The following is a 27,747-nucleotide window of genomic DNA, read 5'->3' as shown; positions in this document are numbered from 1 at the left end:
ATGAGAGAACATTTAACTTTTTTCATGCACTTTAAGATGTGTTAATTTTAACACACTGTTTTGTGTTATCGTATTTAACGCATTATGTGTTATTTTAACACATTATGTGTCATTTCGTGTCAAGATGTGTCAAAATAACACAAACAACACTAGATGTGTTGTCCTTAACTAGACACACGATGTAATATTTAAAAATATTTTTTATAATATTATTTAATACTTTAGATAAAACCTTTGTATCTGTCATCTGTTTGTTTGTTTGTTTGTCTGTCCGTCTGTCTGTCTAATCATAATTTTGTCATCTATAATCCGGTCACACCATCAAAAGAACTTGAAGGTGCGCGTACTCTGGGAGGTGACAGTTCTGGGAGGTGACTGAGCTCGTGGGACGCGCGCGACAGAGGGGAGGAGTCGATAGACTGCGCTTACTCACTCGAGTTAAAAAGTTATATTTGGACCAAGAACGCGGGAGTAACTCGGGGTTTGTGAGGTATACATCTCCAAACAGGTAGGTTTTTTAACAGATTGTATTAGTCTGTGTTTTATTGTATGCGCAAATTAATAACGAACTTCTTAACGTGTTGGTCTCGTGTGGAATACAGTCGCTAAGCTGCGTTTAATAACCAGTTGCGTTTGTGTCAAAGTTGTTTCCCAAATCTTTCTTTGCTAGATAGACGTTGTTTTAAGCTTTACAACAGTATAAATATGTACCAGGTTTGTTGTGTTAACTTACTCTTTATCATGAAACCAATGAATTGTTTAGTTTTATGGTCAAAACAGTTAAGGCATATACTATTTGATATTTATCTGCTGGTCTTTACATTTCTAGTCAGCAAAGCATTAAATTCTTGGATGACCCTCGTGACGTGATCTCCATATAAATACAGCCACATGTGTACAGTATATGTGTATGGACTGTATTTAGTTCATACATTAGGCTGGATGGAAATGAGGCAGACATGCATCAACTGTTAAAAATCAGTAACTTTTAAGCCAACATTTGAAAGCCGTAGATTAGAATGCCTTTTTTTTCTTTACACATGCTCATTTTAGCTAAATTTTGAATGGAGCCGAGACTTTCCAGGGTCACAAGCCAGCTGACACAGAACAGGTGTGCATACACAAGCGCACATGTTGCTAAAATGTACAAAGTAACAGAATGTGTTTTTTTCTGAATTTGTAAAAGTCAGCAGAACCAAAAGTGTGGTCTTGTCTCTGTGCCCGCTTGTCATTAAAATCTTGCTTTCTCACCTTTTTTCCACACTTTACCCTAAAGCCTCTTGAAGCAGTTGGGTAATGTTTTCGGTGGTTCAGTTGGTGTCTCTTATTGCTGCCCCCAGCTAGAAAATAATCAGATGGCAGACTTGGATTTCATTTTTAATGCTTGCTGCCAAAGGGTTATCACTGAACCTTGTCGAACTACATTGTATTTGGCAAAAGCAAGATCCATGGATTACATGCCTTCCAGGTTTTGTGTCTGAGATAACCCAGCTAAAGTCATTTTTTTGTGATTTAAGCTTAATGTTTTGAACATAAAATCGTCCTATGTAATGTAAAGAACATTTTGTGAAAATATAAACTTGATATATTTAGGCTATGTCAAAAATTGAAATCAATGTGAAATCAGACTTTGATGCTCTTAATCTCATACAGTAATTAGATCATGAGACTTTAGCCTGGGTTTTATAGACAGGATCACATACAGTAATAGCCTTTTTCATAAAGTAATTTTGGTAAATTTTATACATTTATTAAAATTACTTTACCTGTAAATACAGAAATGTGCTGTTTACCCACATTTTTATCTAGTACAATCTGGTACAATCACTAAGAAGTCTTTGACAAAGTCATAATAAAACACCAAGGGATGGTTGCTTGTATGTGCGCAGCACAGCACACACAGGAAAATCCTAAAAAACAGAATAATAATTAAGATCCAGTAAGTGATGCACAACCTTTGTGTAAGTGCCTGTTTGGACAACATAAGCATGGGCTTTCCATCTCCTGTCAACACCTTTAGAGCAGGACTGCATTTCATGTGTTTACTCATTAATGAAAGTACAGGCTTGCAAAGTCCCAGCGCTCCTCGAGTCTCTCCAGTGTTTTTATGGCAGTCTAATGGTTTAATTGACTGGGTTTAACACAGTAGGAGAGAATGAGCTAATGTTTGACCTGAAAAGAGCTGGAGTGAAGGAGTGGGCTGATTAATGTCCACAGGGTGTCTATCTATAGGTTAGTGAAATGATGTATGGATTGTTGCATTCATTGCCATCTGAACAGACTTCTTTTTTTGATCAACACACAGTATGGCAATATTTAGCCTTGGTTTGTGGCTGTATTGAAGTGGGTTTTCAAATAGGCTATCTCATCCTTGCAGCGTTCAGTTCGCTTGAACACAAAGTGACATCATTGATTCACACTATGATGTCATGTTTTCTGTTTAGTTAATTTAAAACACATTGGAGGAGTGGAATGAACAGATGTTAGGGTTTTTCACGGATAGTTTAACTTGCACCTTTCCCACAATTCCTCAGGATGAAACAGTACCTGAGCTATGAGATCACCCCCTTTATGAATGTGATGCATCCGATGAACATTTCAGATGCCTTTGCTTGCCTGCACGCACAACCAGTAAGCTGCTTCTTCTGCCTAAAAATCTGCTCTTCTTAGGCCTGAAACGCTTGGTTGCTTTTGATATGGGCCGCATGTTCGTAAGCCCCCACACACACAACCCATGTGTCGTATGTCTTATTCAATTGGTAAAATAGTGAGGAGATTTAGGCCAGATTGTCCATAAAAGGAAACAAGGCCATTCTCCCTTAGGTTTCAGCCATAAAACCTATTTAGCAAAAGCTGTCCTCATTTTTTAGTCGGTGAACGAGCGCCTCATTTGCAGTTTCATTTGAATGAAAAGTTCCCATTCAGTTGCTTTATGATATTGTATACAGTAGTGCCTAACTCATGCAGCATTTTGAAACAAATGTACTGCGGTTCTTTTCTTTCTGTGCGGTTCTTGTTTTAGTCGTTTTTGCTTTTATCCCTCCACATCTACCGCAGTCAACAGCCTTTTGCTTGTCATTCTCTATTTTTCACCCTACACCATCTGATAAATCTCAGCGTAGGTTCAATTAAACTCACATTTTAGCTGCAGTGTTGGGCCACAGAAACATGCTATTACTAGAAAGTACAACTTAAAATGTTATTCAAAGAGGAGGGCCAGTGGTGGTCAAACCAGAGCTTTCCAATCGCTTGGTTTCAACTTTGCCAAATGCTCCACAGTGAGCCTGCAGCCTGTAATTTGATTTTCAGTCATGTAGAGATGGGTCAGTTTGGTTTTTTTAAGTTTCTTAAAGCAAAATCATTGATTTTAATGAAAGAACAACCATTAGTGGTATCATCTGTTATTATTAGTACATAAATGGAGGATTTTTGTAGCACTGTCCCCAACACATAGGCATATGAACACGCATAGAGTAGGGTTGTGTGACTAGTTAGGGTCATTTTTGAGGAGTAGGTCATGAGTTACCCCTAACAACATACCCTTGAGCATGATGCTCCACCTCTGGATGCTCCAGGGCAAAATTCACTGCGTAGTGTACCTTAGGGCATGGCTTTTCAACTGGGGTCCGGTGACCCCCCCAAGGGGCCTTCAGGAAGTTCTAGGAGTCCCAGAAAATTTCGAATTTGTTTAATTAAATGTTTGCCATCTTTCTAGTGTTTCCTCATTACAATCTTCTTCATCTCACTCACTGGAGTTTGCATATCCTTGTAAAGCTGCTGTGAGAAGATTTTTTTGTTGAAGTTGATGCAGTACAAATTTAATTGAATTGAAAAAGGTTTATAGTGTTCATCCAGCAGGGTAGCCAATTATTTTACTTAATAAATATATAAATAGATATATATTTTATGTAGGGGGTCCCTCACAAATATTTGGGGTCCTTGCATTATATAATTTTAAAACCCCTGACTTAGGGCATATTAAAGAAATAAATACTTTGTTTTTTCTCGTTTCTCTTTCTTTGTCATGAAGGAGTCAATTATATTATCTAATCTCTGTGTCTGTGCAGAAAAATCTGTAATTGTGTGCATGTGGCCTGACAGGCCAGGTCTTGTGAACTCAAGTTTGCCCATGCATATGTGACCCCACTTCCTGTTCCTGGGGTGCACATGTGCCTCATTGTATGGGAGAGGAGGAAATGATGGCTGTTGTTTGATGAGAAAATGAGATGTTAGATGATGTGTGTTTCATGATGTCATGTAGGCAAAACCCGCATCTCTGGATTTCAGGATGTGGTCCCTAATTATTCAACCCAGCAAACCAGTTTTGCACCCATTTACCATTTAAAGGTGCAATGTGTAATTTTTAAAGGATCTCTTGACACAAATGCAAAATAATATACACTATATTAACAGGGACGTATAAAGACCTTTTTATAATGAACCGTTATATTTTTATTACCTTAGAATGAGACGTTTTATCTACATACACGAGGGTCCCCTTACATGGAAGTCACCATTTTGTGCCACCATGTTTCTACAGAAGCCCTTAATGGACAAACTCTTTTCACATTATTTGTCTCTGTCGATGACATTTTTTCCCGGTGGCAGCTACTGTAGCTTCTCTATGCGTTTCAAAACTGAGGGGTGAACAGTGGACTGAGCCGTTGGTTGCAATTCGCAACCTCACCACTATACTGCTAAAATTTACACACTGCACCTTTAACTAAGTAATCAGCCCCTGGGTTTGTCTCAAAATATGGTATCAAATTGGTGTAAGTGCAAGATGTAAAAAAAAATCAGTGATCACACAAGAAAACTATTTGATGAGGTCAGTTATAAGGGTGGCAATTGAATTGTATGAATTAGTATGATATGAATCACACAAAATGTAAGATTTTTTAAAAACAAAAATGAAGCCTCACCCATAACATTACTGTGGTTAAAGCAGATAGTTCTTAAATGTACAAAATATTGTAAGATTGTACGAATTCATACAAGTTGGCCACCGTGGCAAATCGCTATGAATTGCAAGTAGTTACGAAAATTGTGTTGGTTTTATACTCCTCTTGTTTTACTTGAACTCACATTTGTTCTCCTTTTATATTTTTTTGGTTGTGTCCGGCAATTCTGTGGCTAAGAAGAGGAATCTGTAAAAATCTTTGTACTGCATAAAAGAGCTGATGATAGTTGTTTTAAACCCAAACCAACAGTCAAACACAATTTCTAATAAATCCTGAGGCATTTTTCCATAGAAAATACTGCCTTATTTTCTTTACTTATTTTTCTATATCCATCACCCAAATTGGCATTTACATTAAGAAATTGTTAACCCAGGGTCATTTACATTTACGTTCATGTTGGATAATGCCAACCGAACCTGCTTTTATACAACGTGCAAAGACTGTATGTAAAATTTGTTTTGCTTATCCATCTGTGAAAATGTTGCACAAGGCAGTTCAAGTAATCGAACATAAAACCTTTTGAGCTCGCCTATGTTCAGCAAATTCTTAATGTGGCCTTAATACTAGATGTAAACAAGGTGATGGTGAAATATATAGGCTACTTGTTAATAATATGACAGCTAAACATCTATGGATTCTTTGACGGTACTGCACTGCTCCGTTACCAAAACCCTGACCTGCCGCTCACCGAAACCAGCCTGTGGGTCTGGACACACAGATAAGCCGACGGCTCTATTTTCGAATCAAGTGGAGGTTTTGTAGACGGGCTGGTATTTCCTCTCATTGTATGAGAGACACATTAGTGGGGACAGCTGCTGTTAGGACACATGGAATGTTACGTGGAGTTATTAAGGCCGGTGGCACAGTAGTTTTGCTCTTACTTATTTTGAGGATTTTGTAGCAACTGGCTTTTCAGTTTTGTCTTTTTCAGTTTTATATTAAATGGATTGTGTGAAGGGCGTGCAACTCTTTATAGTGTGTGGGTACTGCATGTTGTTGCTTTGTTTTGTTGTTTATATACCCAAAACTAGGCAGCAGAGCGTTAATTAAATGTGGAATGCTGGGAATTTTGTCAACCAATTCCTTTTATCATGAGGTGGCAACACGCAAACATTAAATGAATAGGGAGTTTTGTTTTACACTGTTTTCTTAAGGTGAAAGTGACTCATCCAGTTTAAAAAGGATTTTGTTTATTGACCAACCTTCTTTCTACATTATGGTCTAAATGTGTCTTTTTTGATAACTTTGTCTCCGCAGGAATAAAGGACTGCGGTAAAGGTAGTAATCGTACCATGTTTAAGCCAGTGATGAAGAAAGGTAGAGAGGGAGGAGGGAGAATCAGCAGAAGGGATGCAGGTAAGCTGCTTTTTAACCCAAAGGAATGATTAAACATTTAATAAGCTGTTGTTAAATTTATTGAACTGTTAATTTCTTTGCTATTGGCTGGATTCATATTTGTTTTACCGTATTTTCCGGACTATAAGTCGCTCCTGAGTATAAGTCGCATCAGTCAAAAAATGCGGCATGAAGAGGAAAAAACATAAGTCGCACTGGACTATAAGTCGCATTTATTTAGAAACGTATTATTCTTTTGGGGGGCATTTTGTTTGTTAAGTCCTTCACCGCTGTCTTTAAGTTAATGTTTCAGTTAACAGTTTTTTTCAGGGGTAGGCTACAGGAGCAACATATAGCGCCCTCTCTTGGCTGTAGATGGTAATGTTTTCCTTTGGTTCATGTTAGTCAGTATGAATTTTGACATATAAGTCACACCTGACTATAAGTCGCAGGACCAGCCAAACTATTAAAAAAAGTGCGACTTATAGTCCGGAAAATACGGTAGTTAAAAACTGTCTCTAGTGTTCCTGTAGCTCAGTTAGTAAAGCATTGCATTAGGTTCGATCCCCAGGGAACATGCATTCTGTATAGATGTGCAGTTGTATCGATTAAGTGCATTGTAAGTTCCTTTGAATCAAAACGCATTTAGCAAATGCGTAACACACGTAATCTGAAGTCATAAATGTTCTCACTGCTCTTAAAATGTTCCCACACCTGTCAGTCATATGGTTGCTTTACATTTGCGACAAAAAGTGTCATTAATGATGTCATGTTACCATGATACCCAGTTCTAAGGACATTCTTGTTATGTACTCGAGCGTCTTGTTGAATTCAACACCATCGCTGGCCCGATACCTCCCTCCCTGCGGTCCCTCTCAATAGAGCCGTGTTCCAATTAACCTCATTCATCTCTGCTCACTCACTTAAGTATGTCAAGACAAGTTGAGAACAGCCAAACAAACACTACCTGACCCACATGCGAGAAAACTTTTCATCTGCTAATCGAAGTCTGAGGAAGGAGGCTACAAGTAAATTATTTCCCTTGTAAACTTCCTCTCTTGATAGGGGTTGACTGTCACTTTGTTCATTTACTGATGCAAATCTGCTCTACTAACACTGGTGAACTCCCTCTGGTTCCGATACTGACACCCGACGAAGTCTCGGTCGGTTAGAGACGACACTCGTGTGTTCTCTGAAGAGACATATTGCGCATTAAGTATTTAAGACCCCTTATGTTAGCTCCAGGGGATGAAGAGAGTTATCCAGATCACAGAGTTGACACTCTCACAATCTACAGTGCTCATGGATCATATGATCTTTTCTGTGCTGATTGTAATGAAGAAGATCAGATACCCAAGGAATGAGATCATGAGAAACTGTTCTACTGCCAAAACTGCTGATTATTATTTCAGTTTTTATTTTCCTGAGTTTGCTAGGGTTAATAAAACCAGCATGTTGTTATTTAGAAATGTAATGAAGCTTAACACAGCTAGCAAGCAGCTGTAGACTAAAGCCTGGAGTGTAGTTTGTTGCGAACGTACGGTGTGTACAAAGTGCGTGTGGTTACAAAAATGATTACTCTTCATTGCTTTTTGAATTAAGGGATTGCCTTTCTGTGAAGGAAGAGAGCTATTTTGTTCTTACTAAAAAAGGACAGTTTACACGACGATGTCAACCGTAAACTGGGAAGTTTTTATGCGGTTTGGCAGTTTGTTTACACGACGTTGGCGATGGCCTTTTAGTGGCCACTATTTCACTTTTTTGTGCTTTTGTTCTATGCCATATATTTAACCAAATTGTTTCTGGGCTTTTAAGTAGTATATATTATACAACTGTATATACAGATAACACACCCAGGTATCGGATCAGTACTCGCTATCGGCCGATAGCCTGAGCTATCGCAAAGATAATTTTTTTTCTCTCATTTCAAAGTGCAAGTTTTTGATAACAATACCTAATCATCTCTGTGTAAACTATGTAAATGCGAATCTGTGACAAATTTGGTAATGTCATGAGTAGGCCTGTCACGATAATGACTATATTGACCTATCGAGCGAAAGGTGAACATGACATGACGTTGGTAGTTTTTTGAGTGGCTTATCTTGATTAGTCGACTAAAAATAAAAAAAGAAGCAATGTTTTGCATTTTGATTGAACATTTATTAAACAATTGTCATAGAGAATTTATAAAACAACAACGAAAAAACATCAATAATAATACATAAAACTATAATTATAATACAATTCTTTGAAAATTAAGTGATTTTTTTAACTGCAAAGTGAGGAGATCTGTCCTAGGTCTATAGTGACAGTCACAATCGCGCACCTGACCACACCCGCACGCTACAAAAAATATAACTGCTAAAACTGCCAAATAATGAAAACTCCTAAAAGCTCTCCTTTATACAGGCTGTATATTCTTCTTTACTTTGAAGTTATGGGTTGACTTTTGTCTAGCCGATCTAGGCGTTTTAAAACAAACACACACACACACACAAAATAGCCTAAAAACAATCCTAATAATAATAGGCTGTATAGTAGGACAACCTATAGGTTTATTTTCATTTTGTTACATTATTCGGAGGATATGAATCAGAGGACAAATGGCTCCTCAGTTTCGAAATGGTTTGGGTACACACAAAAAAATGATTCATTGGATTAACTGAGTAAAATTGTGGACAGGATTTCCATCCAATGTGAATGTGTACCCCTAACTCATAAAAAACTGCTTTGCACAATAAAAATATATTGAGTTAGTCCAACTCAATTTAGAGTAAATATCAATACTTAATTAGTTGCCTTAACTCAATTTAAATTAGTGTGAATAACTAAATTTAGTGTAGTTTGAATAACTCAATGTAGTGTAGTCTGAATAACTCAGTTCTGTTATTTTATATAAAATGTTTTTATGTCATACCAATTAGCATAAGCACATGTTAGCATGCTAATAATAATAACAACATATGATACTTTGGATGAGCATGTGAGAAGAGACTGATCTCCAAACAGGCATTAACACATGTGCTCATTAAGAGAAATATGTCACATCCACAACCTAATCACAAGCGCCACTCTTCTGCACGATGGTAACCAAACAATTTGAAAAAAATATAACACAAACACTTCTAAATCAATAAGATAAACCAACATTAAACACTATTAAGTCTTTCTCTTTACCTAAAAATGCATAAAATAACACTTAATTAAAAACATTACTCTCCAAAAGCAGTTGCATGCAAAGCATGCTGGGAAATTATTTTTCCAGAACCCAAACTCAAACTAATTGTGTTAACGCAATTAAAAAGAAATCAATAAATTATAATACATATTCATTTTGTGTTAAACTAATTAAATATATACTTATTGCTCTTAATGAGGTATTTTAAAATAATTGAACACAATTTTAATGTGTCATTTCTAAGAAGGGCTTGAATCATTTTTTTGAGTGTACAAGGTGATTTTGTTGAAAATAAAGGCGTTTTTCTAGCGTTATAAGCTCATTTAAAACATTGCCGCTGCTCATTTAAGAAAATGAAAGCTCCAAAGAAACTCCGCTTTAGATTGAGGTAGTGCTAACATAAAGAAAGAAGATGATCACCATCACCATATTTGTTACTACTGAAATGTAGATGTAATATATTTCCAAATATAAGCCCGTCGTATGTGGAATGTTGCCGAATAGACTGCAAGACGATAAACTAATGGATAAATGAGTAAAAGACGCACCAGCCAAGGCGGGTCTAACTCACTGTGTGCCAGCCCTTGTCATCTTCTAGAACGAATGCAGCAAAGATATTTAATGCTAATGTATGAGGCATATAGGCATATGGTGAGTTTTATTAATTTGTGATGAGGTGCGTTCTAGTTAACAATGCAATTCAAGTGAACGCGCCGTGCCGGCGCCTCCATGCACGGTTATTATATTATGTCTGCTATATTTGTTTTTTATTTATTAAATACATGCAGTTGGTTGATGAAACATTTATTAAAATTAAGATACAATTTAGGTGTTAAGTGGTAAAAATAATGTCTAAGGATTTACAAAAACAAAACCTAATCTGCAATTTACTTATAGCCTAAAAACGTTAATGTTAATAATTTGGAACACAATCAGGAGAGACTCTCATTTTAATTATCTTATTACTGTATAGTGTAAAAAATAGACTGTAGCGTTTACTTTTCGCAAACCTTGTGAGCAGGCGAACTCAAACTCCATTACCTTTTATTGTAGAATGCAGCCAGACAAAAGATTTAGATTTCTTGGACATTTTGCTGACTAAAGCCAAAACATGTAGCGTTTGAACTGAATGAATAAAACTACCTATATTCCTTACTAAGCCTGAAGCAGCAAAGCAGCCAGCCACAGGTGTGGTTCCAGAGTGTTCTATGTGGTGCGCTAAACTGTGGCGCTGTTACAAAATAGCCTAAATTAAAGCATTTAAAGTTGGGGATAAAACATAGGCTAATTATATTTAGAATACAGTAATATGTAACTGCTTTTAAAGAAATAAATATCAAGGAGAAAATCAATGAAAATGTATTTATTGGTGAAAATAAATAAATTATGCAACTGGTCGACCAATGAAAATGTCAGTCGACAAAGACGGCATCGACCAATTAGTCGACCAAACGACTAAAGTTGACAGCCCTAGTGTTTACATGTGTGTTTGTCTGCAAAAAAATTATATCATTAGCACTTTAGCCGATCACGATTGCCTCTGTTATTTCTGTCTGTCTCTGTTAGATCAGGGTCCACATGTGCGTGCATACACAGAGAGAGAGAGAGAGAGAGAGAGAGAGAGAGAGAGATAGGGAGAGAGAGAGAGAGAGAGAGAGAGAACGGACAGTGACAGGCTAAGAGAAAGCTACTCAAGCTGAAATTTTGTGTTTTTTTTGGTGAATATATATATATATATATATATATATATATATATATATATATATATATACAAAAAAAAAAAGAATACGTCCGACTGGAATTGAATTTCAAGCTGAGTTACAACCCGCATCTCTGACGTGAGGAGAGGAAATTAACGTAAACAAGCCAGCATATCTACTCTGTTCAAAAACTGAGGCAATGAAAATAGTTATACAAATAAATAGTAATCTAAAACATAACCATGACATCTAGTGTTTAGATCTGAGGTGTAGCTATTATAAACATGACTGCGCGTAATGGCGCACTCACAGATGCGATCAGAGTAAACAGTCGTCTAAAGCAATTAACCCTGTGAAGCTGGGAGCTGACAATCTATTAGCTGTTTAAAATTGAAATGCATATTTTAAAATATTTATTTATGTTTTAAATATTTAGAATATTCTTTTATTTCTTTATTCCAATTTCATTAATATTTCATGTTTTTTTATCTTAATATTCTTAAAAATCAAACTTGTGTTCTTAGAAAGGATATTGTTGCATTATTATTCTATTTTATTGTCCTATCTAATCAGTGACATACATGGTCTTAAAAAGACAATACTATCGACTATCGCCATTATTTCTGGGGCAATTAACCGACCTATCTCTAAGTTGCTACCGTGACAGGCCTAGTCATGAGCATGTTTTTATTTAGCCTACTGGCATGAGTGATTATAATCAAATAAACAATGTGTTTGTGCTGCTCAAGATACTGAGGTATTAATGCTTCTCAAACAAAGTTTACAAAGTTTTGGAGCTTATAGTCCAAGGTCACTTGTAGCTGTAGGGCTGTGTATCGGCAAGAATAGTGCGCTACGAATAGAGTATTGCGGTACATCTCTCGATGCGTGGTGCGCTACTATGAAGCGAGGCTATATATTGGACTATTTCCAATTTTAGGAATATAATAGGATATAATTTTAGGAAAGTGGTAGGGCTGGGTATCGATTCAGATGTTCCAGATCAATGAAAATGTATTTATTGGTAAAAATAAATAAATTATGCAACTGGTCGACCAATGAAAATGTCAGTCGACAAAGACGGCATCGACCAATTAGTCGACCAAAGGACTAAAGTTGACAGCCCAAGTGTTTACATGTGTGTTTGTCTCCAAAAAAATTATATCATTAGCACTTTAGCCGATCACGATTGCCTCTGTTATTTCTGTCTGTCTCTCACACAGAGAGAGAGAGAGAGAGAGAGAGAGAGAGAGAGAGAGAGAGAGAGAGAGAGAGAGAGAGAGAGAGAGAGAGAGAGAGAGAGAGAGAGAGAGAGAGAACGGACAGTGACAGGCTAAGAGAAAGCTACTCAAGCTGAAATTTTGTGTTTTTTTGGTGAATATATACAAAAAAAAGAATACGTCTCGATGCGTGGTGCGCTACTATGAAGTGAGGCTATATATTGGACTATTTCCTATTTTAGGAATATAATAGGATATAATTTTAGGAAAGTGGTAGGGCTGGGTATCAATTCAGATGTTCCAGATCGATTCAATTTCGATTCACAAGCTATCAAATCGATTCGATTTCGGTTCTCGATTAAATTTCGATTCCGGTTCTTAGGTAGGTTTTTATATTTGATTCTCGATTCAACTCAATGAAAATAGATTTAATACAAATACTATATTAATAAAAAAGAACAGTGAACAGCAGTTTACAAGTGGGTAATTCATCAAAAGAAATTAAAAGCCACAACACATCTTGCTTGCGAAATCTAAAATGCTTCCATACCTCCATTCAATGTTTGCGGAAATGAAAAAAAAAATCGATTCTGCTCTTTGAGAATCGATTTTTAATCGAAAACGATTAATTGAAAAATCTATTTTTTTGCTCAGCCCTAGAAAGTGGGCATTCAGACCACTCCACCATATGCAAACCTTAACAAAAAATTGTGCTGCTTCCTGTCACTGTTTATGTTATGAGACAAGAAAATGCTAAATAGTGGTCAGGATGTAAACTCCAAACAAAACAACTGCCATGAAAAATCAATACAGTATTGCCAAACAAAAAATCGGGGTACTCGCATGTATCTGTATTTTCATACACGACTAGTCAACCTTCCTTATTGTTTGACTAAAACAAATATGTTCGATGTTTGCGACATCTTGATTGATTGTTTGTTTGTATTGCTCTTTAAGACAAATGCATACATGCACAGGCTTGTAGTGTTTCTTTACTAGGTTGCCATCTAACCGCCTGGAATATGTAATACAGCGTATTTTGTCGTATTCACGGATCTGTGTAAACCCAAATATTTTTGACAGTGTTGTCGTGTGTATGTGCAGTTTTTCATTAACGCAAAGAATAAATGTTTTCACTAAATCTTTGTTATGTAAACAACCCAAAGAGTCAAAGATTTTAAACCATCTAACATCTCCAACCTAAGATCTCCAAATTACCCTGTGATAGGACCTAAACCATTTCAGATCAGTTTATCCAAAGCACGCTGTTATACATTCTGTCTGTCTGTTTGTCTTTCTCTCCTTATTTTTCTCTTTTTGTGGGACTTGAGGTCTTAAATTCCTCAAGAAACAGACTTGAGTGGGGATTTTTGCTTTCATGGATTGACCCTTTGCATTTGCAGTGTCAAATCAAGGAATTTCTCTGCCTTTGAACTGAGGCCTTGTAAAGGTGGGATCAGGGAGGATTTAGCTTTGAAAACTTGGGCCTTTTTGATGCTGGGTTACAATGCAGAGTGATATACGGCATAATTGGGCTGAGATGTTGAGTTTAAAACGTGTATGAGTGTGTTTTTACTGTCTTCAGGTATAAATCTCTCAGCATCGAGTGACTTACAGAAAGTTGATCCCCATGCATTGTGTGTGTCAGGGTAAGGTTTATGTTTTTTGACTGCTGTGCTGAGGTCAGTTGTATGTGTGTAGGTTTCAGAAATGTTATCTCAGCTGTTCTGGTGTCCAGTTTTTCCTTACTCAGCAGGGTCTTGGTATGTAATTCAACAGTATTAAATTTATTGTTTACTCACAAATTAAATCAGCTGTACAGTATGTTGTTTCAAACCTGTACTATTTTAACTGGCTCAATAACATCATCACTCCTGACTACTACCCCTCTCGCTCAAACTTCCATCAATATTACGGCGCCTGAGGTCAAAGTGCTGCAAACTAAGTTCTCTTCTGCCATACAATACAGTTTTCTATCCGCTTAAAAAAGTGCCACTATACTTACTTGTGTAACTACACATGTAACAGCCTTTAAATAGGGAAATCTTGGAAGTGTTTGGTGACTTCTAAATTCATCCCTGTTTGGATCCTAAGGAATGAATGGGGCTAGGCTAAATGCTAACACCTTCACAACGCGCTCTACAAAGATAAAGTGCACACATTGAATAATAAAGATAGGTATGTATTAATTTGTCTAAGTTGAGGCAAGAACATGACATTTTGAAAAACGGTGGTGTTTTCCTTTAACTTTTTTGTACAGTTTATGACATATACAGCAAGCTGATGTCCCACCTACAGTAGATCACTATGTTACCTTTTTGGTCTGTGTTATATTTTTTGCAATGGTGGTTCTGCGCAACCCATTCAGAATTTAACATCAAAGTCCCGCGAGAACAAATTTCTGTTGATGCTTTTGATTCGCTCTCGCAGTACTTTGATTTCATACGATCGGCATGCGTAGCGCCGTAAGTCCCTCAGTTGTATGTGTGTGTGTCTAACCTCCCGACCACACAGAGATTTTATTCCTCACTCCCTGACACTTTCGTCTCATCTTTATTCGTTGAAGAAAATGTCTATAGATTTTCATCATGGTTGTCTTCATCATGGATTAGTTTTTATTTAGTATTTGTCTCGTTTTCAACAGCGAAAACACGTCGTTAACGAAAACTATGTCGAAAAGTATTTGCCAACGAAATTGACACTGCTGCACAGATCACTTTTATAACTTTTTTCGTATTTACATTTTTAATTTTATGATATTAAAATGAACGTATGAATTGAAAATATTCACCAATACAGTATTTTTTAATGTTTTTTTTGCAGTTTTGCCTTTATTGATATACAGTAAGTAATTGTAAGTAATAAAGAGATGACAGCAAAGTACAGGGTGGGTATGTGATCGGCAAAGGACCTCGAGCCGGGATTCGAACTCCATATGTCGGAGCACTGTCCAGTGTCCACTATATCATTGGCTCCGACACCAATAAAGTAATTTAAACACAATTCATACATATTTTATGAGCTAGCTAATTCATGTTAATTTGAAAATCAGGTTGGTAATGTGCATTTACCTGTCCTTGTCATTTGCCTTACTATCTGATCGAGAGCTTTTTCGTAAGATCCAAGGTTAAGGTGAGAAAAAGCAATCAAAAAAGCATCATCACGGGCACTTTTTCTTTTTTGGCTTAACAGCCTTTTCATCTACAGTACCACACCATCCTTGAATTCTTCCTCTGTTTTGTGGCGTTTTAAATGTATCCACAGATTTAAGCATTCATCACTTTATTCATTCTCAGGCTTTGTCCTTTACTGCTATGTTAATGTCATGAAAACGTTGGCATACCTGATTTACGCACTACTGTACGAATCCATTTACAGCAGCACCAGTGATTTTTCCTCTAGTTCAGTCTCTCCCCATTTGACTAAATATAGGCTTCAGCAAGGCCTCAGTTCAGCTCCAAACCCTCATTTGAACTGAATTTATATTCTGATAAATATTTGATGTCTGATGAATGGAGTCTCTAGTTGGTATTTTGGTCAGGCCTCAGTGTTATGAAAGCAGGGCTGTAATTATTTCAGAGCTTTCTGCAGTAAACTGTCATTAGCTTGACTTGATTTGCTGGGCCGCATTAAGAGGCGGCCGACCACGGATCTGCAATAAAGGGAAAGAGAAAGCCATGCCGGCAAATTTTCCACCCCGTGGCGGCCAATGTCTCGTAGTCTCAATGCAAAAATTAAAGCTTATTCTCATATCAAATAACATTTTAAGTACTTATTTGACCTGAATCATTATGTCATGGGGTTAATTGTGGTTTCTTTATTTAAATTGATTGGATAATAAAATTATCAAAGGTTAAAAAGTCATGGGCTGCGTCCGAAACCGCATACTGTATAGTAGATACTGAATTAGATGAAGTACCTACTTACTTGGCGTTAAAACAGTAGGTACTGTATAGTATGAATCCGGGTAGTATGAATGAGATTCGGACGTACTACATTCCGCCATGTTGCTACATCACGTGACATACGTCGTCATCACGTCATGTCATTTCAGCGCGAAAACAGCCGCGTGCCTCTTCTTCTTCGTTGGATAACTCCTCGTCCGGGGCATCATGGGATAGTGAAGCGTCCATCGTATGCACACTGCAAAATCTAACCGGAAGTAGTAGGTCATCCGGGTACTTTTCGCATACTGTTTTTCGAATACTATGTATTCGGACATACTACTCGCCTCGCCTACTGCTTTTCGCGTACTATATAGTATGTAGTAGGTGGTTTCGGACGCAGCAATGGTCTCAACTAGTTGATTTGTTTGGCTACCAGGTGTGGAAAGAAAAAAAAAGTTTTCAGAATGTGTTTGTACCTTTATGTAAGGAGGACACACATGCTTATCTATATCGCCATGTTTTTATTAAATTTTTTTTCGTTCTGCGGCTTTCCTGTAGCTCAGTTGGTAGAGGATTGCGCTAGGAGTGCCAAGGTCATGAGACAAATTGGGTTTTAAGGATAAACGGTAAACCCTCTTACAATGAGGGGAACTTCAATCCCTGTACGTTTGCTTCCTAATGTAAAAGCGGCTGAAATTATTCTCGTTTTCTTTGGCCTATGTGACCCTGGAACACAAAATTAAATAAGCTTAATAATAAGTTAGGCTTTCCATTTGAAGTATGGTTTGTTGTTTTATTAAAATATTACGATGAGATGTCCTTTTTAAAATCTGGAATCTGAAGGTGCAAAAAATCTAAAAATTGAGAAAGTCATGGAACGTGATCTATACTTAATATCCTAATGATTTTTGGCATAGAAAATCGATAATTTTGACCCATACAATGTAGTTTTGTCTATCACTTCAAATATAACTGTGCTGCTTATGACTGGTTTTGTGGTCCAGGGTCACAGATAGGAGGTTAATAACAAAGTTAATAGTTTATGTAGTGGTTTAAAAGCTTGGATACTAATAGGCATTAGTTGTTATATATATTTTTTAATGGTTCACTGCTCATACAGTATATGAATCTCATTTAAAAGATTTCGAGTTAAATGGGATCAAAAGGTCCTAAATGTTCAGTATTTGTGGTTGATTAAGTGACTCATTATAAAACACTGGATGTTGGATGCTTCTTCTTAAATAAGCAGTTAAATTATAAATGTATGAAATGTATTTGACACTGCATATTTAAACAAGATAGGAGAACTGTCATCAAGTTAAGCCTATTAATCATTCAAATATCCATACAGTATAAAATTACTTGAAAAAGCATCAAAAGACATAAAATTTTTGTTTACAGTATATAGTAGTATTGTAGTAGTAGTAGTAGTAGTAGTAGTAGTACCTTTTTTTCTTGTTTCAGATATAATTATTATTATTAGACTTATTATTATTAGAATAAATATATTTTCTATGGAATTTAATATTCATATTTTTATTACAAAGGTAATCTTATAATTTATGTTTAAATTAACTTTTAAGCATTTGGCAGATGTTTTATCAAGAGGAACTTGATAAAATGGTTTAAAAAATGGTCCCAAGCTATCACTTGGGCAGTAACTTTTAAAAGGTCCTAATATGTACCATTTAGGTATAGATATGTATAAATTTTGTACCAATATGTTACTCCTGAAATGCAAACTCCAACCTTTGTCTCTCTCTTTTTTCTGTCTAGGAAGTCAATCTCTTAGTCCAAGTTACCATCACAGTTTTAAGGAGGAGAGGATTGTGGTCCTTCAGAATCACAGCAGTGGTCTCCTCCCGGTGCAGCCGTACCCTGCAGAGCAGGTGCTGAGGCCGAGTTTGACCAGAGGAGTGTCTGTATCTCTCCCCTCGTCCCCACTGCTCCCTCCTCGCCAGCCCTATGTTTCGCCTGTACGACACAAGTCCCCAGGTATGAGAGTCACTTTATGTGCTTTAACAGTCTTCTTTTTAATAACACGTTGTGGTTAATAATTTATAGTTCAAATAGTAAATTTTGTACTATACTGTTTATTAATTTATCATACAAGTTTACAATACAGTGAGCTAGCCCTCTGTGAGATATTCTGAGGATGCACAATGTGTGCCACTTATCAGTGAGGAGGACTACCTGTAGCTCAGAGTCTATGCCGGTTGTTCTCAACCTGTAGTCCGTCCGTGGCACCCAATAATAGTACTTAGGTCTGGTTGAATCATGGCAGGGTGGCCCATACAGGAAACTTGTTAAATAGTCTGATAATCCTCCATTGTTTGGACAGGAACTTTTTAAAAGGATGGATTGATCAAAACACTGGCTATCACTTCTTTTGGCTGCATTACTAAACTCATTTGTAAGTTGAAACGAGCAAAATTAGGCAAATGCCAACATAAACTGGTTGTACGACATGCCCTTATCCCCATTAAAAAGAAATTGTAGAATTTTACTATCCAAAGTGTTTTTTGATTATATCATCATAAGCTGCTAAGATATTTTTAATATTAATTCATTTAAAGGGTTTTAAAGAACATTTTGGTTAACTTTTCTGAGATCGATTTGGTACTGTTTGATGTTTAATGTGGGTATTGAAGCAAAATGGAATGAGAAATTTATTTTTTTGCTTTGTCCTATAAATACACTGCAGTATTGTTAGCTTGGCGCAGTGGTTCACACTGAGACGATATCTGCCAATCACATAAGAAAAGAAACACATTCACTCTGTTTGGCCAAAGCACACGCTTAGTATTCTGGACGGGTTTATCCATTGTTCCTCCCACAGTCTTGCACTTCAGATTGTGTGATCAGATCCACGGTAGGCCTGTGTGCTGTTGAATTATAACTGTGCTTTACCAGAACCTGCTATAGAGAGCAGATTATTTAAAAAAAAAAGGTTTTCATAATAAATACAAATGCTACATGTTTATCATTTAGCAATATTGATTTCCAATTTGTTTTTATTAATTGCAACATTTAGAGGACTTTGTAACATGAGAAACGTCTTGTTTTATTACCTTCCATCAAAGTTCCCATTGTTTATAAAGGCTATTATCACAAAAATTCAAACAGTTTTCTGTTTTTTCATGTAATTTTTTAATGGGTGTATGCACATTCTTGCAATTACTTCCCTTTTCCTGCAGGTGGCAGTATGCACTACTTTTTAGATTTAACATGTAATCAAATTGAGCCGTATTACCTTAATGCATGTTCCTGATATTTTAGTGTATGAATCATAAATGCACAGTAATGCAATGGAAAACCTTTATTCTTGGCAATCTTTCATTAAATTGTATTTGCTATAATCTCTGAAATGATTTGCTTGTTTTTCTGACATAACCAAACCCAACTCCATGCAGTGTCACAATTTTTGATGGGTGCCACTTTTTAAAATATTTTTGTTTTATGCATCACATTCACAGCAAAATGTTAGCTGTCTTAATTAGATATACTTAGACTAAATTACTTTTAATCTAAAGCACGTTTCTATATGCCAGAAAATAAGAGAGGCTCTAAACAGAAATGTCACAAAAACTGACTAAATGCTCTGTTTTCTTTTTAAATTTGGGAAATATGTTCTTATTTGTGTAAGTAATGACTTCCCCAAGTATTCAATTGGTGCAGTTATATAAATTATTAGAAAAAAGGTCAAGTTCATTCGATAAAGCATAAGTCTTCAGTGGGGTGGGGTGGGGACCCTTGGGGGTCTGTGGGGGTTTTACCGCGGGTCCACCAAATATTGTTTGAATGCAAAATAATTTTGTGCAAGAAATTTAATTAGGCATAAACCAAAAATGCATTCATAGGCTTAAAAAATACTTACAATGAAGATCCTAACAATCCCAAGAATAAAAATAGTAAACATTCCCAAGAAAAAAAATTGTAAGTTAAATAAAAAATGTTACGTAGTATGCCAAAAATTATTCTTTTTATATCTCTGTAACAAGCCTTAACAAAGTATGTGTTACAGTAAAAGTAATTTAATACCGGTACTATCCATTAGAGGTCCTATAGCCTTAAAAGGCGGAAGACCTCTGGAATAAAGTATTTGACATTAAGTATACACATACCACTCATTTTATGGTTAAACAAAGCTCACAAAAGTTTTGCACTTGCCTATTTGTTAGCAAGATCCTTAACTTCCTTCTTTTCATTAATCAGTCTATAAACAATCTGATGAATTACCTGATGGATCACCATTGTTTGCTTCTTTCAGTGTTGGAGACACCTGTGTCTGATTTGTGTTTATGGTTTCTGTCTGGTTTTTACAGATGTTTAAAGGTTTGTGCCAATCGTCGTTGTAAAGTTAAATGGAATATACACTCTTGCACAGAGACATCTTAGCTGTGAATGAGCCGGTTCAGCTGACGGGGTGCTAAATAAATGCTCAGACGGTAGAATATCATTGTTTTATTTGCCTGATTTCCTTCATTTATTATTTTGTGTATCTTACATTTTCTATTTTCTTTTTCTAAAATGTTGGTAGTTCTGTGCTGTAAGCACTTTTATACGCTTAAGTAATATTATAAACATGACAGGCAATGCCAGGAAAGCTTTGTTGACTTTGACTCGGGGAGATTAAAATCATTACAGAAACAGAACCACAGACTCCTCATTTAGACTGGAATTTCTCCGGGAGTACAGGACAGCCGATTGCACCAATCACACATGCACAAACAGATCCACACGCGCCTCTGCCCAGAGATTGAGATCGCCAACCTCAGAATCCCATCTGGAAAGACTTTACTGCCTCTCTTTGTGTATGCGCATCTCTCTCCCTTTCTCTCACTCTCCGGTTCGTCTCGCCCTCTGCTTAGATCTTTCTCTCATTTTCTCTGTCATCAGGTTCAATAAAGACACCTAAACATGTGGACAGTCCTCGTGTTCCTGGAGATCCTGTCACTTGTGCTCTGAAGAACAGAAAGAGGAACAATACTGGTGAGGACTTCTTATTATGTTTGTTAATGTATGAACTGTATGCAGTCCTGTGATCTGTGTTAACTTACAAAAAGTATTAATATGTGCGTTTAGTTATGTTAAATGAGTTATGTGAATTTGCAGCTGATTGAGTACAGTACAGTACATCCAGCCCATGTCTTTGTCCTTACTTTACCCCTAACGTATCTTCAGCCTTTAGGAGAAAAGAGGAAAATTGGCCAATTTTCTCTGGCTTGCTTTCTTTCACTCAGTATAATGCTATGCTGTTTTGGTCGTGTTGCACTGTTCAAATGGCTCTATCTGTCATTTTCGGTAAAGTGATGCTTTGTAACCAGTTTGGATGGCTCTGAATTGTTATGTCTACCCTAACTCTGAGTGTGTATGTGTGAATGTCTGGATGATTACAGGGAACAGGTGCACACAATGAAAAATTCAAAACTTCAGATGTCAAAAAATCTGTTGCCGTATGCATTTTCCGTCTATTTTCCGTAATGTCTGTGTGAAAAGGACATGGTGCTTTAGTTAATGCATCCATGGGTAATATTTGGGGGAATGGACAAACATTTGAAGTAAATGCTTAAATTTTGCATTATTTCCAAATTTATTAAAAAATGTTTATGTGCTGCTGAATAGAATACTTCTTTCTGATTGGTCGCACAATCTATTGTGGCTTATTAACTTTATATTAAATTTCAAATCAATATTTTGTTTCTAATTACTTGCTTTTGTGGAAGGTAGAATGTGCTTTTTATTGGGCTCCTCAACACCCTGTTGGGTTTATTATGAAAAGCTACATTTGCATAAATTTTAAATGTCAGAATGGCAGCATGTACTTTATATTTATAAAAAAACCTTGATGATCAAACTTATGTCACACATTTTCTTAATGTTTTGACCTAGAAGTTGGGGTCTCCTGTGTTGTCTCGACATTCCTGTTCTATTTTAAGCAACCATGCATGCTTTGGCATTTTACAAATGTTATATCTAAAAAAAAAATTTGGAGTGTCTACAAATTATTAATAAATGATGAACCGGTCACACCACCCCATGCCATGATCTCTGGCGCAAATGGTGAGAGCTCACCAGATGCAGTGGCCAACACCAGCTGAACCTGTTGTACATGCAAATGAATGATCACCGTATCAGTGATGGTCCAGGTGACATTGACTTTCAGCTGTATATTTATTGTCCTGACAGGTGTTCTATAAATGTTTGTTTTGGCTTCTCACCTTTCACACCTGTTTGGACTACAAGTGGGCTCAAAATAAACTCTCAGACTATTTTCAGGGCAAAGAGAAAGTAATCATGGGAGATAAAGTATTTTGGGTATCAGAAGCCATGCCTTGCACACACAATGTTTACATGTAAAAATCCGTTTATAATCGTATTGATGGCTCAATCGGAATGAAAAGCCGTAATTTAAACATCTTAATCATTATGACTGAGAGGTCAATCAGATGCAAATTCTGGTTGTATTGAAAGGGCTGTTGTAGTTCGATCTGTGATCCGATCATCAGGAAAAAGTATCCATGTAAACACGTGCATAGTTGAATGCAAAAATACCTTGTGCACATGCGCAGAAGAATTGTGCTTAAATTTACTACGTATATATGTTTACCTCTTATTTACGTATAACATGATTTCGATCTGAAAACTTCTTACTGTAAGAACAAGTTTCTCCAACACAGCTTTGACTTTGTACATTGATCAAGAGATAAAGCGTGAACTCGACGAGCGATGCTCTGCGTTGCCAACTCCTCTACTTTTTTGCGGACTTCCGATTTGTGCTACTTTTAAAATGTTTCAGCCTGTTGATTATTTCTGCAGGTTAAAGGTGAAATGGTTTCGTTTATTAGTTATTGGTATTTGGGTTGTGAATAGTCTTTGGGATACTTTTGGGCTAATTTTGAATGTCCACTGGGCTGGTTTTGATGCGTAAATATGGCAACCCTGGCTGTGCACTTGTGCAGTCATTTGGTTCAGATTATGTAGAATGTACATCTAAACAGTTTAATCAGATTGAAATGTTTATAAACTGTACTGTCATAACCTGCAATCGGATTAAATTCAGTCGGATTGACAAATTTTCATGCATGTAAACATAGCCACTCTTTGGCGTAGAAAACCGATGAAGATGCTCTTCTTTTGTATGTGTCAATTATTTTTTTCCTGTGTTCTTAATTACTATTGCCTGAAAGCAGCAAAAATATAAAAACCTTTGTGATGTCATTACCATTGCCGGCACATACCCTTCTGATAGACCAAAGTGCTTTCTACAATCTGATCATTCCAACCTGTGATATAATTATACCTGGTGGATTGGATTCTCACAAATGCTGGACATTTTCTCTTGATCTCCATTTTTTCTCTGTAAATATAGAGTTACTTTGAAAATAATAGAGTTGATTACTAGACAAAAAAATGCAAGTACGAAGAATTGTACCCTTCACTGTCAGAAATAAAGGTACAAAACTGTACCTTTTCTGTCACTGGGGCTGTACCCTAAGTTTCCGTTTGATACCTTTACAGAAATACAAAACAGAATACAATTTTGGGTAGATTACCTTACCTTAAGGACCTACATTGTTAGAAAAAAGTCAAAATATGTACCCTAGCTGTCAGTGGGGCAGCACCCTTTAAAAAGGTAATTGTATAGACCATTAGGTACAGATATATAAACATTTAGTACCAATATGTACCTTACCTTTGAGATACTTATATGTATTTTGAGGTACTAATAAGCTGTCTTTGGTCCCAGAATGTACTTCTGAGGTACTAAAATAAAATACTTGAGACCAGGGCCGCATTAATGCATGGGCTTACCTGGGCTTAAGCCCAGGGCCTCGGGCTGGAAAGGGCCCCGAGATGCCGGAAAAAAATAACAACCGCATTTTATAAAAAGATGATACTCCCTTTAAAATGATGCTTAATCGCTTTGCTTTGAATGTCCGTGCGTGAATGCAGTTCCTGCGCAAGAAAATCTCTCACTTACTGTAGGCTACCCTGCAATCATTAGTAAGCTTTTTAAAATTTCTGTCTGAAATATCCATTATTGCATTTCTGATGAACAAAGACGAAAATGAGGACGCGTTTTTATCTTAATATGAAAGACAACGTGTAAACATTCATTAAATAATTCCTCGTTACATTTTAAAGCCAAGATGTACAGAACAGCACACAAAGATATTACACAAAACATTTTTGATAACTAAATCTAATAAATAACAAATTAGATTCTGCCTCGGAAGCCACGGCTAAGTTCAGCGATCTTATTTCATTTTGAGATTTAGCGTGGCAAGGAAATAAAAGACGAGAAATTACATATAATTTGTTACTGTAAATTATAAAAAACAAGCTTTATATACAATTCCTTAAACGGTTCATTTATAACAAGAAAACACTGAAATTAATCATTTCATAGACACTATATATGCTTTATTATTTTGCACAGAAATATCTGATTGCTTACTTTCACTTTGATCATCTCTGTATTCACTTGAAACATCTGATGTTTCTTATAACATTTGTTTCAGGAATCTCTTTTCTATCATTTGAAAGTTAACACCGACCATATTATTAAATCACAAGAGAGACAATTGTGTCAGATTCGGTAGAGATATTCGGTGTCATCACCGAAAAAAAAAAACGGCTTACCTGTTTTGTACCTCAACTTTTGACAAGTTAAGCAACCTTTTTAAATACATTTTAAAACTTATTCTTGTCGAAAAAATCTGTTTTTTGATGTTTAGTTTGATGAACGCCTAAATATGATCACGCAGAACACCTAGCGCGTTCGGCTTAATTTAATGTGACAGCATGCAGCAGCGTAACATCGACACAACGGAAAGCAATCCAAAACTTACAGAACTTAAATTAGATCAGAATTTACCTTTATAATTAATAAAAAATAAAAAATAAAAACAAAATGAAGTCAGAATCAGAACATGGGTGCAAAATGCCTAAATGCGCAGGGGAATAAAACACAAGCCACAAATAGTTTAATCAGATAACACTAAATAATCTATAAATTAAATAAAAACAAAGAAATATTAAAATAAATTTTAAAAAACCGAAAGTATAGAATTGCCTGTTTTGTCTTTTAAATTGCAGAAACAAAGAGACTTTGCAATGGTTTCTGGATATGGACGTGTAGCCCTGTCACGGGATTAGGCTATTAACAGACTTTAAAAATATTTATTGAAAGCTACTTTTTCACATATTATTTACTTAGTACACTGTAAAAAAAAATCCGTAGAAATTACAGTGCTGTTGCAGCTGGGTTGCCAGTAATTTACCGTAGATTTAAATTTATGTTATTTACTGGCAAGAGTTTTTTCAAAGGTAAATAAATTTTAAATATTAACAAGTCTTTATCTTTACAGAATAAAACTATACAATAACAGCCTCATGAAAAGCATTCTGGGAACCAGAAATCATCATCAACCTTTTTCTGTTTTTTGCTTCAGATTTTGTTTTCCAGAATGTTTTGCTTGATGCTGTTTTTTTTAGTTTGTAAAGACAAAGACTTGTAAATGTTAAATGTTCATTTAACTTTGAACAAAATGTTACCAGTAAATAACATAAATTTAAATCTACGGTAAATTACCGGCAACCCAGCTGCAATTTCTACGGATTTTTTTTACAGTGTATTATCATAGGCTGTATATTTTTTTATATTGGGAGAAAGCTGTTATATGTAAAATCAGATAATGTGCACTCTTATACAGCCAAAATTAAATGATCCTCATTTTATAACACATCTGCGACGATTCGACTGTGCAGTAGTCGAATCAGGCTTCTCCTGTCAAAGCATCGAATCTTAGACTATTCGGGTCACCTCTAGCTAGGACTATGTGCATATGTTATGCAGTGATATTTGTGTATATTGTGAGCATTCTGATATGGTTTTAATATTTTGTTATTGCATTTATTCCAGCAAAATAAAAGCCTGACAACTTGCACTTAGTGCCCTGCTAAAAAAACAGCATACCAGCAAGACGAGCATATGTTGTGTTTTGGTGCTGGTTTGCTAGTGAACACCAGCTAAACCAGCATAAGCACCAGCATTAGCACCAGCTAAACAAGGACCAAACCAGCGTAAGCACCAGCTATACCAGCATTAGCACCAGCATCCCATGCTGGTCATACCAGCAAGACCGGCATATGTTGTGTTTTGGTGCTGGTATGCTGGTGACCACCAGCTAAACCAGCATAGACCAGCATAATTCTCATGCTGGTTTGATGCTGTTTTTTTCAGCAGGGTTATTATAAAGATTGTGTGAATGTAGGCTGTAATTCTGGTGGATGAAGGGCCCCACAAAAGGGTAAAGCCCAGGGGCCCCTTACAGTGTTAATGCGGCCCTGCTTGAGACCAAAGCTGTACTTTTTTTTTTGAAAGGGTACAGCCCCAGTGACAGAAATGGTACAGTTTTGTACCTTTATTTCTGAGAGTGTTGGTCTACATCACCAACACTTGGCCCTTTTATACATGCTTACCAACTCCATGTCATAGTATTAGTTTTTTTTTTACTATTTCTCCCATTGTCAAAAAAAAATTGTCAAAATATTTACCCCAGTTGTCACTTGGGCTCTTCCCTTTTATAAAGTACAGCTTTGCACCTAAATAGTTTATATTATACCTCAGAGGTACATGCTGGTACATTAAGAAAGCTTTTTAGTACTTCAAAGATATGTTGTTGATCCAAATGTTTAAATATCGGTACCTAATTATACATAGGCCCTTTTTAAAGAGTACTTCACTAGTGACCAATTTCTGCTTTGTCGGACTCATCTCTGACTTCAAAGACTCTGTCTTGACTTGGTCTCGGACCACAGTGGGAGGAGAAGGACTCGTAATTTCAGACCGAGTCCTCGAGACCAACGCATTTTTCATGTGCATATAAAAAACCACACAACACATAACAATAATAATAAAATTGTGTTATAATAATAATAATAAAAAGTGTTGACGGGCATTATTTGAAAATGACATCCCATGGTGCAATGCAAAGATACTGCTATCAGATTTGTTTATTTATCTCTAGAAAAATAGGCAGAAGATGATGCATGTGGTAGGGATATTTTTAATGATAGTAAAGGCATAGTCCATATGAAGATGTTAGGCCTGTTCCTCTAAACAATTCCCAATCTAGCTTAGTCTGTAGGCCTAACTGTTGATATTAACTGGTCTTGTTCTCGACTCAGTCTCGACTTCTAAAGGACTTTGTCTCGACTCAGACTTGCTCCCTCAAAGACTTGGTCTTGACTTGGACTCGACTGTATTTGAAAACCAATGGACTCTGTCTCGACCCTTCAAAGACTCGGTCTTGACTCGGACTCTGCATAGGCGGTCTCGTCCCCATCACCCCATTATCGCCCCTGTTCCATTGTCTATGGAGAAACACACTTTACTAAATAATTTCAAGAGACCAAGCAATGCCACATTTTGTTCAGTATTCGTGATCGTAGACATAT

General features: G+C 36.4%; 1 protein-coding gene across 4 annotated transcripts in view; it reads left to right on the top strand.

The window, feature by feature from the left end:
* The first annotated feature begins 392 nt into the window (after positions 1–392).
* Positions 393–27,747, top strand: part of tanc1a (tetratricopeptide repeat, ankyrin repeat and coiled-coil containing 1a) — a 91,573-nt gene continuing 64,218 nt past the window's right edge. For all 4 annotated transcript variants that reach the window (XM_065240189.2, XM_065240187.2, XM_065240188.2 and 1 more), the window contains exons 1-4: positions 393–508; positions 6,219–6,317; positions 18,058–18,276; positions 21,181–21,273. In XM_065240189.2, the coding sequence (XP_065096261.1) occupies positions 6,254–6,317; positions 18,058–18,276; positions 21,181–21,273 (376 nt within the window). In that variant the 5' untranslated portion in view covers positions 393–508; positions 6,219–6,253. The remainder of the gene's footprint in view (positions 509–6,218; positions 6,318–18,057; positions 18,277–21,180; positions 21,274–27,747) is intronic.

The sequence above is a fragment of the Paramisgurnus dabryanus genome, chromosome 7 (genome assembly GCF_030506205.2).
Source record: "Paramisgurnus dabryanus chromosome 7, PD_genome_1.1, whole genome shotgun sequence".
Classification (NCBI taxonomy): Eukaryota; Metazoa; Chordata; class Actinopteri; order Cypriniformes; family Cobitidae; genus Paramisgurnus; species Paramisgurnus dabryanus.
This window is presented reverse-complemented; position numbering and strand designations above follow the sequence as displayed.